Source organism: Gymnoscopelus braueri (genome assembly GCF_963280865.1).
Source record: "Gymnoscopelus braueri genome assembly, chromosome: 19".
Lineage (NCBI taxonomy): Eukaryota > Metazoa > Chordata > Actinopteri > Myctophiformes > Myctophidae > Gymnoscopelus > Gymnoscopelus braueri.
In genome coordinates, this window is record NC_137621.1 from 14,341,539 (window position 1) to 14,358,352 (window position 16,814).

At 42.5% G+C, this 16,814-nt stretch overlaps 1 protein-coding gene across 7 annotated transcripts; it reads right to left on the reverse strand.

The window, feature by feature from the left end:
* Positions 1–547: 547 nt before the first annotated feature.
* srrm1 (serine/arginine repetitive matrix 1) lies at positions 548–16,268 on the reverse strand. Of its 7 annotated transcripts, none has more exons than XM_080414862.1 (17): positions 16,132–16,268; positions 14,679–14,768; positions 14,270–14,392; positions 11,869–12,039; positions 10,766–10,854; positions 10,440–10,673; positions 9,986–10,171; positions 9,553–9,675; positions 9,066–9,274; positions 6,908–6,988; positions 5,765–5,857; positions 5,136–5,274; positions 4,930–5,019; positions 4,349–4,831; positions 3,698–3,869; positions 2,935–3,108; positions 548–1,486 (listed from the first exon to the last, which is right to left on the reverse strand). In XM_080414862.1, the coding sequence occupies exons 1-17, from the start codon at positions 16,150–16,152 to the stop codon at positions 1,376–1,378; spliced, it is 2,589 nt and encodes an 862-aa protein (XP_080270988.1). In that variant the 5' UTR covers positions 16,153–16,268; the 3' UTR covers positions 548–1,375. The 7 variants fall into 7 exon arrangements, with proteins under 7 accessions (XP_080270988.1, XP_080270990.1, XP_080270989.1 ...); XM_080414864.1 differs by having other exon boundaries at positions 5,136–5,247; positions 9,066–9,277; XM_080414863.1 differs by having other exon boundaries at positions 5,136–5,250; positions 9,066–9,277.
* Positions 16,269–16,814: the final 546 nt, after the last annotated feature.

Here is a 16,814-nt window from a genome sequence, read left to right on the forward strand (position 1 = left end):
ATGACCACACTTATGACCGATGACCATCTTGATCCAAGGCTAGGTCCAGGTTCTTCTTGAGGGGGTTCCATATAGGGTCCCCAGCAAAACGACGAACAGTTTAATTTCACTAATATTTCACTGGTTAAAAAGGTTTCACTATCCACTGTTATCCCCCCAACCCCACTTCCAAGTTGTACCAAATCTGGCAAAAATCTTTTCAAATGGGGGTGCATGTGGCTAACTGTTTCAATTTGGGGGTCCTTGGCATTTAAATGTTTGAGAGCCACTGGTGGGGGTCCCTGGCTTATAACAGTTATGTATACATTTGGCTGTCCTTGGCATTTAAATGTTTGAGCCACTGCCCACTTAAGTCATGTGATAACAGTCATGACAGGGACACAGATCTTATTGCTACCACAACTACAGCTCAACTTGATACATTTAAATAACGTATTTCAATACAATTCCGTGTTTCCGGTTACATCTTAACTTGAAACCATGTGGAGCTTTATATGTGCCAACACAAAAAATATATAAACGCCATTTATGAAAGAAAAATCATAGATCCTATAAAAAATCTTTTAATCTTGAAAGGATGACAAGAGCCAGGAGTATTAAATACAATTCAAATAGCACTCCGACAGAAACGATTGGCTTAATACAACAGCGTTTTCTCGACGTAAAATTGCATATCAACCCATTTGGAGAAAGAAAAGAAAAGTGTTCTCAGGATTAGGTCAAATAATTTTAGTCCAAAACAAAAAGACTGCTTCACAGCCAGAAATAACAGCAAGGTTAAACAGCGCCAAACACCTCTATTACGATACAATATGGGTCAAGACATTCTGTTACCTTTTTTCTTTAACAGCACACACAGAAAGGAAGAACCATACTGTATCCACTGATAAAATACAATGGTAACAGGATGCTACTGTATGTTAAGCTCCTGTCTACGCTCCAGTTAGGACAGTGGTTCATGCACATCAGACAATCACTGTACATGCTATCAATCTCCCATGAAATCTACTGCAACTTGTGTTAAAGATGTGAAATTTAGCCCCAACACAAATCTTGACGTTTAAACTGTTTCCCTTCCTCAAATTATCTCATATGCAGGGACAACACAAGCTTCTTTACAGTTTACATAATACAGTGTAATATTACACATTGGGCAAAAAAAAAAAACACAAATCAAGCTCTTGATAAAACCCACCCATCAGAACATAGTACCAAACCCTTACAAAGAAATAAAAAGAACAAGGAACCAACACTTTGTACATTCTAAAGCTGAACCATGTTGACAACAAACTTAAAAAGAGAGAAAGGAAGATTGTGGAACGGGAGTGAAGGAAGGGTGTCACGTGACGTCACCCCCTCCCTCCCCCCCTGGGTTTCATGACATCTGTGACGGGGACAGCTGTGCCTTCCTCATGGAGCGCAGTGCTTTCTCTCGTAGGTGTTTCTCCAAGTCATCGAGGCTGTCATCTACTTCACTGTCTGATTCCTTAAAGAAAGGGGGCTTTCAATTAGACATGATTCGGCATTGCCAGCGGGGTACACAAATAGAAAGCTGCATGGCACGGGCAATTAGCACAAGAGAAACACTTGCTACTTTAACCACATGAACCCTAGTGGCATCCCTATTCTGGGCATGCCATCATTAGTAGAAAATTACAGGTGTACATTGTTGGGCTTGTAGAGCGGCTATTTTCAGCTAAAAGATTCTGTGTAGAGGGAAAAAAATTAGGGGCCAATGACAGACCCCTGGGGGACCCTGGTCACCACAGTATATTGGGTTTATGTGGTTAATACTTAAGCCCTATATACTTTGTTCTATGATGAATCGCGATCTACAAGTCACCTTCCAGGAAGCAATCGATTTCCATTATTTTCAGTACAATATTTTTTTTTTGTTCAAAGTTTCTTTATTGGTATTTTCTATTTTCACATACAGGTCAATGAGACAAAAGCATACAAAAACAGTGTATGTTACCTCTCCCACCCCTCAAAGTTTCTGCTCCGAAAAAAACAACCCTGGTATCTTGTACCATTAACACAAAAAAGACAATACCTTTTCAGTACAATATTAATATCAACTTACAGACTTGAAACTTGCTTGATATATGCAAATCAACAAGGTGAACTTTATTTCCATTGGTTCATTTGTCAAATTTATATTATACACAGCAAAATTGTTTATTGTTGCCATGCCGTTGGATGGTCTACTCTATCCCATGACAGAGCCATTAGGCCATGGTGCATTGTAGTACCATCTTACTGACCAGAAAAATGACTTCCCTAAATCAGAAGGTAGTCTTTGTAATGCTACCAAATTCACATCATACTTGTCAACTTCTAATGTTTGCCTACCGTTTTTGCCTATACATTTTCCAACAAAATAGCATGTGAATGTGATAACGGAACCTTGAAAGGAAATTAGGGTGATATAAAGTTCGCTATGTTGGATTACCCTTTTCAAGCTAGTCTCGCATAGCCAGACGATTGATACGTCTGGTAACATCTAAATTCAATGTAGCTGTTAGAACAGAGGCGCAAACGGCCACAAACAAACAAAGACATAGGACCAAAATGGAAACAAGTCCCCAGGACCTTTTTGTGTCATCCTTTTAACCCAAATGTCTGACTATACCTCATGCTGTGTACATTTCTGTCTAATAAAGTATTCAATCAAAGGCCTACTGCTTTGGAAACCCATCATATCACAGTCCAAATATGAAGGAACACCCTAAAAAAATGTTTTAGCAACGATATTGAATAGATATCACCAGACGTCTCGGTAAGCAGATATCTCCGATCATCTGGCAATGCAAGACTAATCTCAATCAAACTTTAACTCTGTTTAAATTGATTTTCATATACTGAAGTAAGGAAAAAAGGAAAAAAAATGAATCTTTAAGACTATGGAATGTGTTGGAAATGTAATGAATGCACCTTTTTCGACTCTGCATCCTCGTTCATCCCCTGGTTCTCTGGAGCATCTCCGGCTCCCACACTACCAGCTTTCTCCTTCTTATGCTTCTTGTGTTTCTTGTGTTTCTTCTCTTTCTTGTGTTTCTTTTCCTTCTTCTTTTTCTTCTTCTTTCCTCCGGCCTCAGCATCTGAATTCTGTAATGGCAGATATTTCACACATGCATTATTAGCAGTGCTGCAAGCGACGACAACACAAACTGGGCCAACCAAGACTGGGCTAACTGGTTGTCCCCCATCACACAATGCCCAATCTGCCATAATGCTCCCCCTCCAGTATGTATAGCCTTTCTCAGTTGTTTCATGTTTTCCAGAGCCAACCTGTAGCGCTAAAAATCCATTCCAGAGACTTGATCAGACTAGATCATTTTTTAAGTGCATTTGGAGTGTGAAAAGTTACCCCTGCCCGTCCCATCATCCGGAGAGACGGTCATGTTGTGACTGGCTAGCTGACCATCGTTTTGGGTTTGATTGATTTTATAGTTGAAGGCAGAGAGTAATCTAAAACCTCAACACTATGCTCTTCACATTAACTTCATCACAAAGGTGATAGGATTTCAAACCACAGCAATGCATATGGTTTGGAGGGAGAATCGTGGGCACAAAGTAAAACTGGGTGGAAGGCGAGGCTTTGGGTAAATTCCAAACATGACATACAGTACGTAGAACTTCTTGCATCATCACTATGCTCAATAAACCAACATGTGGAATCTGATAGTCGACCCACCTTGCTTGGGCTTCTGGAGCCACTGCTGGCCTTCTTGGCCGGGGGTGGAGAACCACTGGCTGAGCGAGCAGGTGAGCCGGAGGCAGACCGTTTCTGTACTGCTGGAGGTGGAGGGGAAACGGACCTGGACCTGGACAATGCTCTCCTCAAAGGCTGGGGGCTCGGAGATACTCTGGGGAAGAGAAGGAAGAGTTGATCAAAAATCTTAACATTTTTTAAATAAGAAAATAATATTCAACACAGGTTCGACGAAACAAGAATTAGTAGTTGATTTAACCCATTCAATCCGGGAACGCATCTACAAATGTCTTCTAAATCCTAACAGTTTTCTGAAACGCTTATGTTGCTATAATATCAGTGGTTCTCACCATTTTGGGGGTCCTTGACATGAAAATGTTTATGTATTAGGCCGTGGACCCCGATCTCAAAATATTTCGTTCCAGGTACTCCCAGAAGCAAAGATTTGAGTTACAAATGTTCGCTTTCAAAAATAAATATTCTAATATTTGCACACATTTTCATGATTAAAAAAAAATAGCAGTTCTACAAGACCTAAAATGACAGATACTTTCCTGGTCTTAATGTGTTAAGGAATAATAATAAGTAATTCCTTTTAGAACCCCAGCGTAAATATTCAGCCCTACCACCTACCTCTGCTTGCGTGGCTCAGGAGTCCGGGAAACCCTGCGGATGGGTCTGCTCCCATGGGAAGGAGACTGCTGTCTCCTCTGGTTGGATGGAGAGGAACCGCTGTTCTCAAAACGACCTTTAGGACTGATGGAGCCCCGGGCATTGCGACCACGGTTGGCAGGGGACGGGGAGAGGCGGTTGGTGGCCGCCAGGGGGGATCGCGTGTCCCTGCTTGGCCGGTTAGAAGGCAACATGGGGCTCCTCCTGTGTCTGGGAGGAGAGACCGAAGAGGGAGGCGTGCGTCTCTTTGGAGGGGGAGAACTTCTGCGCTTGGGGGACCTGGAAGGGCGTCGCTTGGCCGGCGGAGAGCCACGCTGCTTAGTGGGCGAGCTGGACAGCTTCCTCTTCTGAGGAGGCAGAGGGGAGGGGCTGTAGCGACGCTGGATGGGGGGAGAATACCTCCTGGGGGACGGAGATCGTCGTCGGGCAGGTGGGGACGGAGACCTGGGGAGGACACGAGGGACACTCAGAGAACTGTAATATGGATGGACAATGTTTACATGACAGCGCTCGTCTGGAGGTTAACACGAACGGGCCTGTACCTGCGTCTAGCTGGAGAGGGTGATCTACGGCGGCGTGGGGGGGAGGGGGAACGGCGGCGGCGTCCTCCAGGAGAGGGAGAGCGTCTCTTCCTGCAGAAAGAGATAGAGGGGGAGCAAACACACACCAGATTATTAGATGTGTTCGTCTTTACTAAGCGGTTTTAAGAGATTAAGAGTGGCATGCTGTGTGTGCGTGTGTTTCTGACCGTGGAGAGGCCTCCCGGTGTCGCCTCCGCGGTGAGGGAGAGTGGCTCCGCCTCCTTCGAACGTCGCCGTTCCTGGCTCCAGGCCCTCCCGCAGGCCTCTTCGGCGCCTCGTCTTCTGATGAGGAAGAAGAGCCCGTATCTGAAACCAATCAGAGTCATGCCTACTGCTAAGTGGATGCTTATGGCAAAGAAAAACACTTAACATCAAGGTGTCAAATGTCAGGGAGACGATGGGTTTAAGATGATATAGACAACTAGGACTCAAGAGGGAGGAGAGGCAGAGAGAGATGGGAGGAAATGAGAGATGTGAGTGACACGTGTTGAAGTCGCTTTTGACAACCTACCTCCATGTCAAGTGTTTTTCTTAACCGTTCTGCATGTGAGTGTTCTTGTTGTAAAGCTGTATTTTGTTTGACAAATAGTTTTCTGATTTTGCTCTGTTGTCCGTTTTTAACCTGGCTCTGTAGAGCACTTAGTAACTTCGTTTTGAAAAGCGTTATATAAATAAAATTCATTATCAACAATATGGGAGGCAGAGAAAGAAGAGATATGGGTTTAGAGAGAGGAGAGAAGAAAAGAGAGAAAATGGAGACGTTCGAATAGAGCACACAGATCAAAATGTTTCTAACCTGACGATGATTGACGGTTCTGTCTGCGATACTGTCTGCGCTGCTGCACCGAATCCGTTGTTGCCTCGCCCTCTTTCTCATTTTTATCCTCCTCTGAAATGTTAAGTACAAGTCAGGAAAGTACAGTGCTCAGGAAACCACATGGAAATACAGTACACCATCAAATTTACATACACAAAGGTTACAAAGAAAACAGGCTAGTTGTGATCTTGAACATTTGACTATTGTGTTTGTGCCTATTGTACCTTGTTTCTTCTTACTCAGCTGGCACTGAAATTAACGATAACTACTACACAAACTGAACCAAAAAGAAAATAAATCAGCTCACTTATGCCGTCTGTCTCTGACATTTTTTTTTTGAAACATTAAGTGATGTTTATTTTTGTGTACAACTTATTGCTTCGTTTTGATTCCTCTATCCTATCATGGAGGACTGGCCAAGTTTCAGTAAGTATAAAAGCTTTCGACAAGTAAGACACAGGGGCAGATCCTCTGTGGTTAGTCATCAGTGCGTGCGTGCGGTGGGGGGGTCAAACAACCTGAAGAGTTTCATTGTTAACTCATGGATTTAAAGCAAAATAAAATCTCACGACTGAAAAAACCTTGTTAACACATTGACTGCCATTGAAGCAGATCTACGTCATTTGGTGTTTTCAGTGATTACGCTAGAGGGCACTCTTCGTCAACCTATGAACCCTTGACTGCCAAAGAAGGCTAGAACCGGAAATGACGTTAAAAAAAGAAACATCTAGCTTGGAAATCTTCTCCAAGATTGAGAATTTTGATGAAAACAAGCGATCGCGGTTACAATGTTTTTGTTCCGGTGGAAAGCAGAGAGACCCGTCTTTCCACGGAGACCTCGTTTGTTTACATCCGGGTTGAAAAAAAAAGATTACTGGATCGTCAAAAAGACACAATAAAAGGTAAAACCGCTGGCAGTGGCGGATGAATTAATTAATTACTACCAGGCAGTGAATGTGTTAAGCCAGAGTGACGTGTTGTAAGCTTGTAGATAGGTGCATAGTATGCTTCCATTGAAGACATGCTGACTTCTATGGAATCCAAATGATGAAATCAGCCGTGGCGACTGAGAACTTTAATCCATGTTAACAGTTCTTGACGCACACAAAGCCTGATGCTCACCTGACTCAGACCCATCAGATTGCCTGGGTTTTGCTGGAACAGGTGGAGACTCATTCCTCCCTCTTGGTTTTTGCATTGGGCCTGAAAAACAAGTCAACGCAACCTTTAAAATGACAACAGAAATAACGCTTTTTTTTCTCGATGTCTCATCATATATACACGTTTAACCTGACGTCCATACACATCTTTGAGCCAAGGAACAATGTGTTTCTACATAGGTTAGTGCTAGATCCCATTAAATGCTACAGAATGATATTAAATGATACAGAAGAATACCAATCAAATTGTTTGGTGTGGTTTAATCTATCCATTTTATTCAGGTTTAGACATTTTAGAGTCTTAAAGAGGTTTAGATTTTGGTTTGGTCAAGATTAGGGTAAGGATCTGGGAGGGGCATTCCATGCCTACATTTTCTGGGATTTCACAATAACATTTCTTCATTCACAGAAGATGTCATGATTCTCCAAATCCTTCACATTTTTATGTCAAGATTCGATTTTTGATTGTCGACAATTCTAACCCTAGTGGCTTTTGCAGGACGGGGAAACTCAAGCTGTTGTGAAGTACCATTCTGCGATGTAGTGACTCTTCATTTACAGAATTGCAACATCACGTTTCACATAAAACAGCAGGCGACATTCAAGCTCTTGGTGGCAATTTGACTCGATTTCAAGGTCACAGATTCTTGCTCATTTTGATCGACGATACATTTTTTAGATGTTAGTGCCACCCCTTATAATTGTTTGGGTTGGAACGGACCTATTAGCTTGTAGTCTTTCCTGCTGCTGTTCTTGAACCTTGAATATCCTACACATTTTCCGTCCGGCAATTAAAATATCAGGGGAACTGAGATAATGAATGTCCTAATTGTCAGGTCACAGAGTTGAGGACATGACACACAGGCTCTTGCTTGTACTAAAGCTCTTGATTTTTGAACCTATTGAACCGAGCTAGATTCTTCTCAGCATGATATACGATCGATGTACATCAGGGATCAGCATGTAAGGTTGGCATTACAGGCCAGAACATAATCTATAGCTAATTTAAGAAACTGGACTTGCGATAGACCTTAATAAAAATGTGTGTGGTATAATTGCATACGGACAGTACTGCGTGTGTAATCATTTTGTGTAGGCCATATCCTGGAATGTTACACTTAAGGAGGTCATTTACTTCATTTTTTCCTGAGACAAATAGTCATTCTACAGAGAGAAACAGTGTGTGGTTTAAGGCATGTGAAACACCTGCCTGTCATTCACTCTCAAAATGGATAAAAGGATAATAATAAGCGTTCTTCAGGTGAGGGTAGGTTTGTTTTGGACATCATAGCCTGTATGTAGGACTGTTAGATATTGTACATTCTTTACAAAATAATTAGCAGGGCCATATATTACAGCTGGCGGGGGCCAGTTGTGGCTCACAGGCTGCCTGTTGCCTACCACTGAGTCTATTGTGTTTTCACTGGAAGCAGTTGATCATGTAACGCAAGAGGACAGTCACTGTGATCTGATGCCTCCATCATGTAGGGACAATCACTGTATTGTCAATGGACACAAAGTCATTGAAACCAATCTAGATTCACATACGCTGACTCCTACCCCCCCCATGCATTACATCCTAGAGGTTAGTCAGGCACAGTGCAGTTGTCTGGAGCATTTATGGGATTCAGTGCCTTGCTCAAGGGCACTTTGAGACCAGTTCACATCTGGAACACTCCCTCCTGTCTATGCCAGGAACTGAACCAGCAACCTTTGAGTCACTGGTTGGCCCTCTGTATGTTAACCCATTAAGACCTGAGACGATTCTTAAAAATGTTTTCTAAATCCTAACAGTTTTTTGAAAGAAATATAAAAAAAAAAAAAAAAAATCTGGATTTTTCAAAAATAGCAGATCTACAAGCTCGTAGCGCGGCACTCGGTGCCGCGCTACGAGCTTGTAGATCTGCTATTTTTGAATAGCCAAAGAAATCTAAAGTGACACAGATGCGTTCCAGGTCTTAACGGGTTAAGGCCAATCGGCTACCTCCAGGGACGGGGTGTGATGCAAAAAATAGCAGATCTGTAAGATTTAGATGTGTCGTGAGCTTGTAGATTTGTTTTTTTAGTGGTAGGGTTTAAAGTGGACTTAAAGAAAATAAAGGGGGGCCCACCCCACGTACCTGATGACCTGGACGGGGAGGCAGAGCCACGAGCCTTCCTGGCCCGTGGGCTGACTGAGCGTCTGACCTTCCCCGCCGCCGGGCTGACGGACCTGTCGGGCTGACGCGCCGGTTTTCTGGGTGGCGTCACTGATGTTCTCTTCACGGTCTTCTTGGGTGAATGAGAGGTGGAGGAGCTGCTGCCCGTGGACGAGGCAGAGCGAGAGCGCCTCCTGGAGGTCACAAAGTGCAGTTAGTAAAGTTCTACAGGCGCATGTATCTCGCATGCTCATACATTTTCGTCAATTGTTACGTAATTTGCATGTCCAAAGACATTACTCAGGGGTGCTACTGAAAAATATGACATGGAACACTGGATATAACATGACAAACATACTCTTGCATGAGCTTAAAGGACCTCTTCGGCCCATTTTCGACCTATCTTCATATAAATGGTCCTCACTAATAGGATTTCTGGCCTCAGAGCAGGGCTGTAGAACACACTCACCTGCGGGGGACAGGGGAGCGTCTGTGTCTGTGTCTAGAGCCTGGAGGGCCACGCCTTGGAGGGCTCCTACGGCGAGGGGACATTCTCCTCCTGGGGCTTGGTCTTCTGCGTGGGGAGTAAGATCTGGATGTGGGAGAGAGGAAATGATGGACCACAACATTAGAGGCCGACCACGGGTCACCGATGTTTGGACCGATATTTTGTCAACTTTTTGGTTCAAGTTTCTACTTAACATTTAACTTGTGGTAAGCAAACAAATAAAAATAAAGACAAATAATATTTGATAGAGAAAAAATCTACACAAATAACTAAATTCACTTTTGACAATGTCCACCTATAAGGACAAAATAGAGACGCAAAGTTGAAAAATGGCTCTACACAAAATAGACACAGTAATCCGTGAGAGGTTTAGCGCAGGAAAGGACAGCCGTACCTGGAACGAGAGCGTCTTCTGCGGGTGCGGGAGTGGGATCGTGAACGGGAGCGATGGCGAGGCCGATCCCGTTTGCCGTCCTTCTCGCGGGACTTGGGTCGCTCTTCCTTCTTAATAGGCTTTTCTACAGAGGGCTCTTTGACCTCCGTCACAGAGTCTGCCTTCACCACCTCCACAACCACATCACTGGAGACCACCGGGAACACTCGGTTAAACATTTAAAAAACATATTGATGTAACACTTAAACTAAACAGACACCTTTTCTGATATTTAACTTGAATCATCATGATGGATTCAGGCTAAAAACCAGCGGACAAAAATAGCTGATCTACAAGCTCACAACATAATGTGTTGTGAGCTTATAGATCTGCTATTTTGGCCAAATGTTTTCCCGCAGAATATGGACACTGGGGTTCAAGTAGTTAAGAATGCCAGAGGAGGCATTGTGCCAACCTGGTGGAGGAGGCTTCTTGGATGACCGGCTCAGGCACGATGCTTTCTGATGTGTCAGGCTGAGGCTGAGGCTGTGGCTCCTCTGGCTTTGGGGGGAGCTGCATTAACGCAGGTGGGGGTGAACTGGATCTGGGACTTGGACTGGGTTTGGGTCGCGGGGAGCGCGAGGGACTGTGCTTCCGGTCTCGCTTCACTGGCGACCGTCGACGTGGTGACGGTGTCCGTGACTTACGCCTAGGCAGAAAAGACGCAAACCCCAGATATAGAATGATCGTGTTTTGTATGATAAATATTAAAACATCCTGTGTGGAAAAACCAACCCTCACCTCCTGGGGCTCTTGGACTGAGCCCTCTCTCTGCTTTCGTCCTTCTTTACATCAATCTTCTTCAGGGAAGCAAGCTTCTCCTGTTCAATCTGCCAAAGATAAGACATAGCGGGTTAACGTAAGGACCAATGGAATATATCCATTAGAGGATATATATATATATATATATATATATATATATAACTGCTTTAACCCATTAACACATTGACTGCCAGAGTTTATTCATAATGTACTCACCCCTGTGCCAGCAATTTGCGTGTTTTTTAATTTTTTTGTTTTGTAATTTTTCATTCAAATACATTCTCTGATTGTGTTGTCAAGCACCTACGATTGTTCCACCAGTAGAGAGCAGCACATCCAAACATTGATCACCTCGCTCACCCCCTCCCAAACAGGCCCACGTCATATCCGGTCATTCAAAGGATGTGACGTTTTCGACAATTCCCGGCCCGCTGATCGGCCTGAAAACGACGTGATACACTACGACGATGACTGTTAGTCACCCGGACCAAAGAAAATAGAAGTTGAGCTGTCCGTTTGTCTTTTATACCGTGTGAAAAACCATGTTTTTCCTTATTCTGGCCGAAAATCACCGGAGAAAAACAACGTGACCCGGAAATGATTTTTTTTTTTACATCCGGCTCCGGGTGAGTGTGACGTAAGTGGAAAACGAAAGTGTTGATGAGAAATAAACACAGCCGTGCGATCACAGATTAAACAATGAAAATTCAAAAGAACGTGTCAACTCGTTCTTAGGAATCCTGGCACTCAAGCGATGGATTTGAAAGAACGTGTTGACGCGATCTTGGCACTGTATGTGTTAAGACCTGAGGTTTTTTGAAAGTTTTGAAATTTTGAAAAAAAAAATCTAAAACATTTTCTTTCAAGATTTTTTTCAAAAATAGCAGATCTACAAGCTCATTGTATATCTGCTATTTTTGAATAGCCAATGACATCTAAAGTGACACAGATGCGTTCCAGGTATCAAAGGGTTAAGCAGTAGTTAATGAATTAACTAACTTATTCTGTATGATCACAATTGTATTTGATGCTGTGCAAATTGTTGTATGTTGTCTGGAAGACACTAATGGTGCGTTCCTCACCTGTCTCTGCTTGATCTCTTCTTTCTTCTGCTCCAGGAAAGCAGAGGGGATGCCGGCGATGTTGTCTTGGGCACTGAGCAGTAGGGGCCACAGGTCCCTCATGAACTCCCGAGCGTTCTTCCCATTCAGGAATCCAGTGAGGTTGATCTGCATCATCTTGCTATCCGGATGCTGCAACACACACACACGAAGGGGGAAAAGAAAAGACCATATGGCCATTGAAACGTGGTGGAATGGAAGTGTAGGCGAGAGGGCAGCATCCCATTAAGTGGACTGCCTACCCCATAGACCCCACTAAACTTCCCTTCTTAGCTATATAATATTAACCATACTCATAAATTGAGAATGAAAAAAAGACTATGATATTCAAAATGCCCTGGGTCCAAATTAAGGACCGAATCGAGGGTGTTCTGTAAAATCCTACGCACTCTCCTGAAACTGAGAATGCGAGTGTGCTGGAGGGTAGACATGTTTTTAACACATTAAAATTATCCCACTGCATGCAATACTGCCGTTGTGCCTCCCATGTAATAGCTGCCATACAATTAAAGTGATACCCCGTCGTTCTTCTATACAAATTGTACCCAACACACCACCCCCCACTAACTTATACTTAATGTATACTTCGTTGTACGACAGAGTCACTTGCCGGGAAAAAAATGCCATTTGCAAGCGTATTTTCGGCAAGTGACAGTTGTATGACGATGTATATACCTACTGTATATAAAAATAAACAAAGAAATCAGGCTTTATAACTCTGTCACTTTCTGTCAACTTGCTCTCAAGTCTCCACCACAGTGAGTCTACTCCTCAGGACATAAAACATGAAGCCACAGTACAGAGTGCGTTAAAACCCAACACTGCAAGTACAGTCCCCGGGGGTCTTCAGTGAGATCAGCGTGGGACCAGCGGGCAGGGAGCTCCCTTGGCTTGCTTCCGCCTCCCTACTGCTTGAGACTCAACCACCTTGAGCTTAATGTTATATCATTTATCTAAATTGCAAGAGACGAACAAGCAATAATGAGTGCACAGTACAAAGAAAAGGGGTTTTATTTCAACAACTGTCACAAGAATGATTCTGAGATACCAATTATATACTTTTACCAATATGCTACAGTGCCCTTTAATATTAGCCTTTAACTCCCTCCCCCATTACCCAAAACAATATAGCAAGCAGAACTGAATCAAACGTTTCTTATATACTAAAATATACTTGGCCTTCATCACCTCTAGCTGAATGAAAATCACAAGTTATACAGTATACACCAAGATTTCCTAACAAATATACCATGGATCAGAAAACAAAAAGGCTTCTCATCAAGTTCTGAGCGATTCTCCTGTTTATAGTTTTCAAATATCCTAATATAGCATGGATAATGGCAATTATTCCTCACTGTGTGAAACCCTAAGTTATGTGAAACTTTAACCACATAAACCCCTGTATTCTTGGGTGAACATCCGGCGAAAATAGCAGACCTACAAGTTCACAACACGCCGCAGCGCAATGTGAGCTTGAAGATCGGTTATCTTCTGCAAAGGAACTTTTTGTAGATGGAAATATTAGCCTACTTAGTATAGCACTAAATATAGGGTTTAAGTGGTTAAAGTGGGGAATCAAACATTGCAATAGGACAATAAGACTCTAAATGCACAGGTTTATCTGACTAGATCTCTAACAAAGACTGTACAACATGACGCATGCATCCTGCAGTCCTCACAGATAGCATACAGAACATAAATGTACAGTATATGGGGGCTTAACTGTATTAAAAGGCTGGCTTTTGTCGAAGTACAACTGCCACTGACATGCCAAGAAGTATATGCATTAACCTTAACATTTGGCTATACCATAATGCTAGACGGTGCTACGTTCTGTTTCCCCTGCAATTCCAGTTAGGGCTGAGGGGATTAAGAAGTAAAGTTGCATTGCAAATTTCTGTTAAGAAAATGATATGGCATTGTTTCAAATGTCTATCACTGTCATGATGTTATTAATCCCTCCACATAACTCACCTCAAACCACACACTGCATCATGAAGGGAGAGTTGGGCTCAGTGACTTTGGGCTCAGGAGAGAGCTAATTAGGTGTTGGTGCTATACTTCTGATGCAAGGTATAACATCCATATTGGTTCAGGCCTTTTAAATCATAAATCACATCATCATTAGAAGACTGCTGAACAAAGGCACTTTGTCACATCACAGCAACAACAAGGTTATGTCATTATAAATCCGTTTACGCTGTTTTCACTCCAACCCCCCATTTAATTTAGTAATCTAACTTAACTAAAGTGTCATTTATTTTCTTACAGCCTTTCATGTCCCTCTTACTCTTTAGGCAATACCCCGCAATAATACTTTGTTTTGTGAAAACAAAACAAGTTATTTTGTCAATGACATTACCTTCTCCTCCAGCTGGTTAAATATGAACTCTATGACGACATCATCCTCGAACCCCAGGATCTCCGTCACTCGCTGAGTGATCCAAGGTTTGATGACCTCCAGGTTCACTTTGGTCATGTCCACCTATAAAAAAAAGGTCCACAAAACAACAGCAAAAGTTCACTCACAAATTACACAACTTCCAACGTAGGTTGTCAAAGTTGAACATCACATTCTAATAGATACGGTGGACCGTATCTACAGATGAGAGACATCTCAATAACCTACCAACTAGATTTTTCTTTATGTAACACGACATCTACACAATTGCTGACTATTAGTTCAAGCATTTGATGGACAGGATAATCACTCAGTCAGAACCAGATTGACCTGCATTTGCCTGGTGGTTAACCTAGTAGCAGAACTGTACCTTCTTGTCCAGACATTCTGCAAATTTCAGCTGCTTCAGTAACTTCTTGTGTTTGTTGCTGAAGCGGTTGTCTTGTTCCGCGCTGGTACCCTTTAAATTAAAACGACAAATGTAACAGACCTTTGCATTATTACTTTGACATACAATTAGTACAGTACAAGAACACTTCATATTATGGCCAATGAGTGTAATCACAGGATAGTCAGCTACTGGAAGATTTCCCCAAAACAATATTGGGGCCCAAACCAAGATTAAGTCCAACGCTTAGCTGAGCCGTTTGGGTGATGATGATTCATTAGCTCATCGGCTCTTGTTAACTATCGATATCTTACACTTACAAGTTCTGGAATATGTTAGACCAGCAAACCCGAGACCAAGACGGTAACCAATCACTCCCAATTTGATCACAGGGCTTCACTCTCTCCACCATATAGACCAGGGTTTCTCCAGGTGGGGTCTGGGGACCCCCAGGGGTACTTGGGGGGCAAGACAAGAACCACTGATATACAGTTGTAAAAAAAACTTGTGTACTAAATCTCCCGAAATCTCATGGGGGTCCGCAGCCTAATGCATATCAAGTTGGGGATCCTTGATATGAAAATGAAGAAACAACTGGCTTACCAGAATGTAATTAATAGTCACTTCAACCTGTTCCTTTTCAGCTAATTAAAACAAAATACAATAATCATGGGGGCATGATACATTTTCGGTGGTTTCAGTTTGATTTTTTTTTATTTTTAACATGGTGGAGAGTGCGTGCATTTGCGCGTGAACCCGGGCCTTCGTTGGAAGGTGTCGCTTGGTTTTCTTGTCGGCGAGCGACACCCTCTCGCGTGGTGGTGGCCCACTGGCCTGTACAATAAACATATACTTCGTCGTACGCCCCACGGTGCTAGCCAGGACGAGGTGTACGTACATGAGCCTTTAACCAACTTTTACTTGTCCCATAGGCTTCAAAGGCGAACATTGTCATAAACGTTTCGAAAGGGTGATCTACCAGCTGACAACGCGTCGCATCGAGGTGTTTTGGAGACATGTTGAATAGGGCTTAAGTGGGTAACAGTAACTCAACACACGGCCGCCATGTTTATTAGCTTAATGCTATAAGTTAGCCAAACGGACCCGGTCTATTTCCTGGTGTCTCTATAACGGCTCTTCCACTTCCATTCGAATTCATTTTCAAATTACGATAAAAAAAAAAACATACTGAGATTATCCCAGCGTTAGCGGATATTCTCCATGTGAACACACCCGTCTTTTACTGATTAACTAACTAATGAAGTGGAACAGCACGTTGTCTAGACGTGTTTATGCACAGATTACACTTTGAATCAATGGCGTCGCGTATTAAAAACCACACAAGCTAGACGTGCTACTGCTATAAGTTCTACAACAGACACACTTCAAATGCAACGGGTTAACACATCATGTAAATGTTTTATAAAATGCTTACGCGGAAGAATCCCGCGTCCATTGTGGTAGAAGAAGAATATTATACAGATGATGTTGAAGACAGACGTGTGTGTGTGGTGGTTCAGTCTCGAGGCTCCGGCTAACATGGATGGAACAGTGACACACCATAGGGTGGTGTTGCCAGGTTTTGCGAAAGAAACACGCAACCGGGTCTATGAAAACAAGCCCAGAAGCAGTGGTGGAAAAAGTAGTCAAATTCTTTACTTAAGTAAAAGTACCAATACTGCAATATAAAAATACTCTGTTACAAGTAAAAGTCCAGAATTAAAAATTTACTTGAGTAAAAGTACAAAAGTATTGGCATCAAAATATACTTAAAGTACCAAAAGTAAAAGTACTAAATATTTGAAAATAGCCGATCTACAAGCTCACAACGCGTCGCGATGCGACGCGTTGTGAGCTTGTAGATCTGCTATTTTCAAATAGCCTGTGTATAAAATAGGTTTAAAGTGGTTAATGTATGTTTCATTATATCATAATTTATATCTGAAAAGTAACTAGTAACTAAAGTTTTCAAGTAAATGTAGTGGAGTAAAAGTACAATATTTGCCTCTGAGATGTAGTGGAGTAGAAGTAAAAGTATTGGAAATTGGAAATACTCAAGTAAAGTACAAATACCTCAAAATTGTACTTAAGTACAGTACTTAAGTAAATGTACTTAGT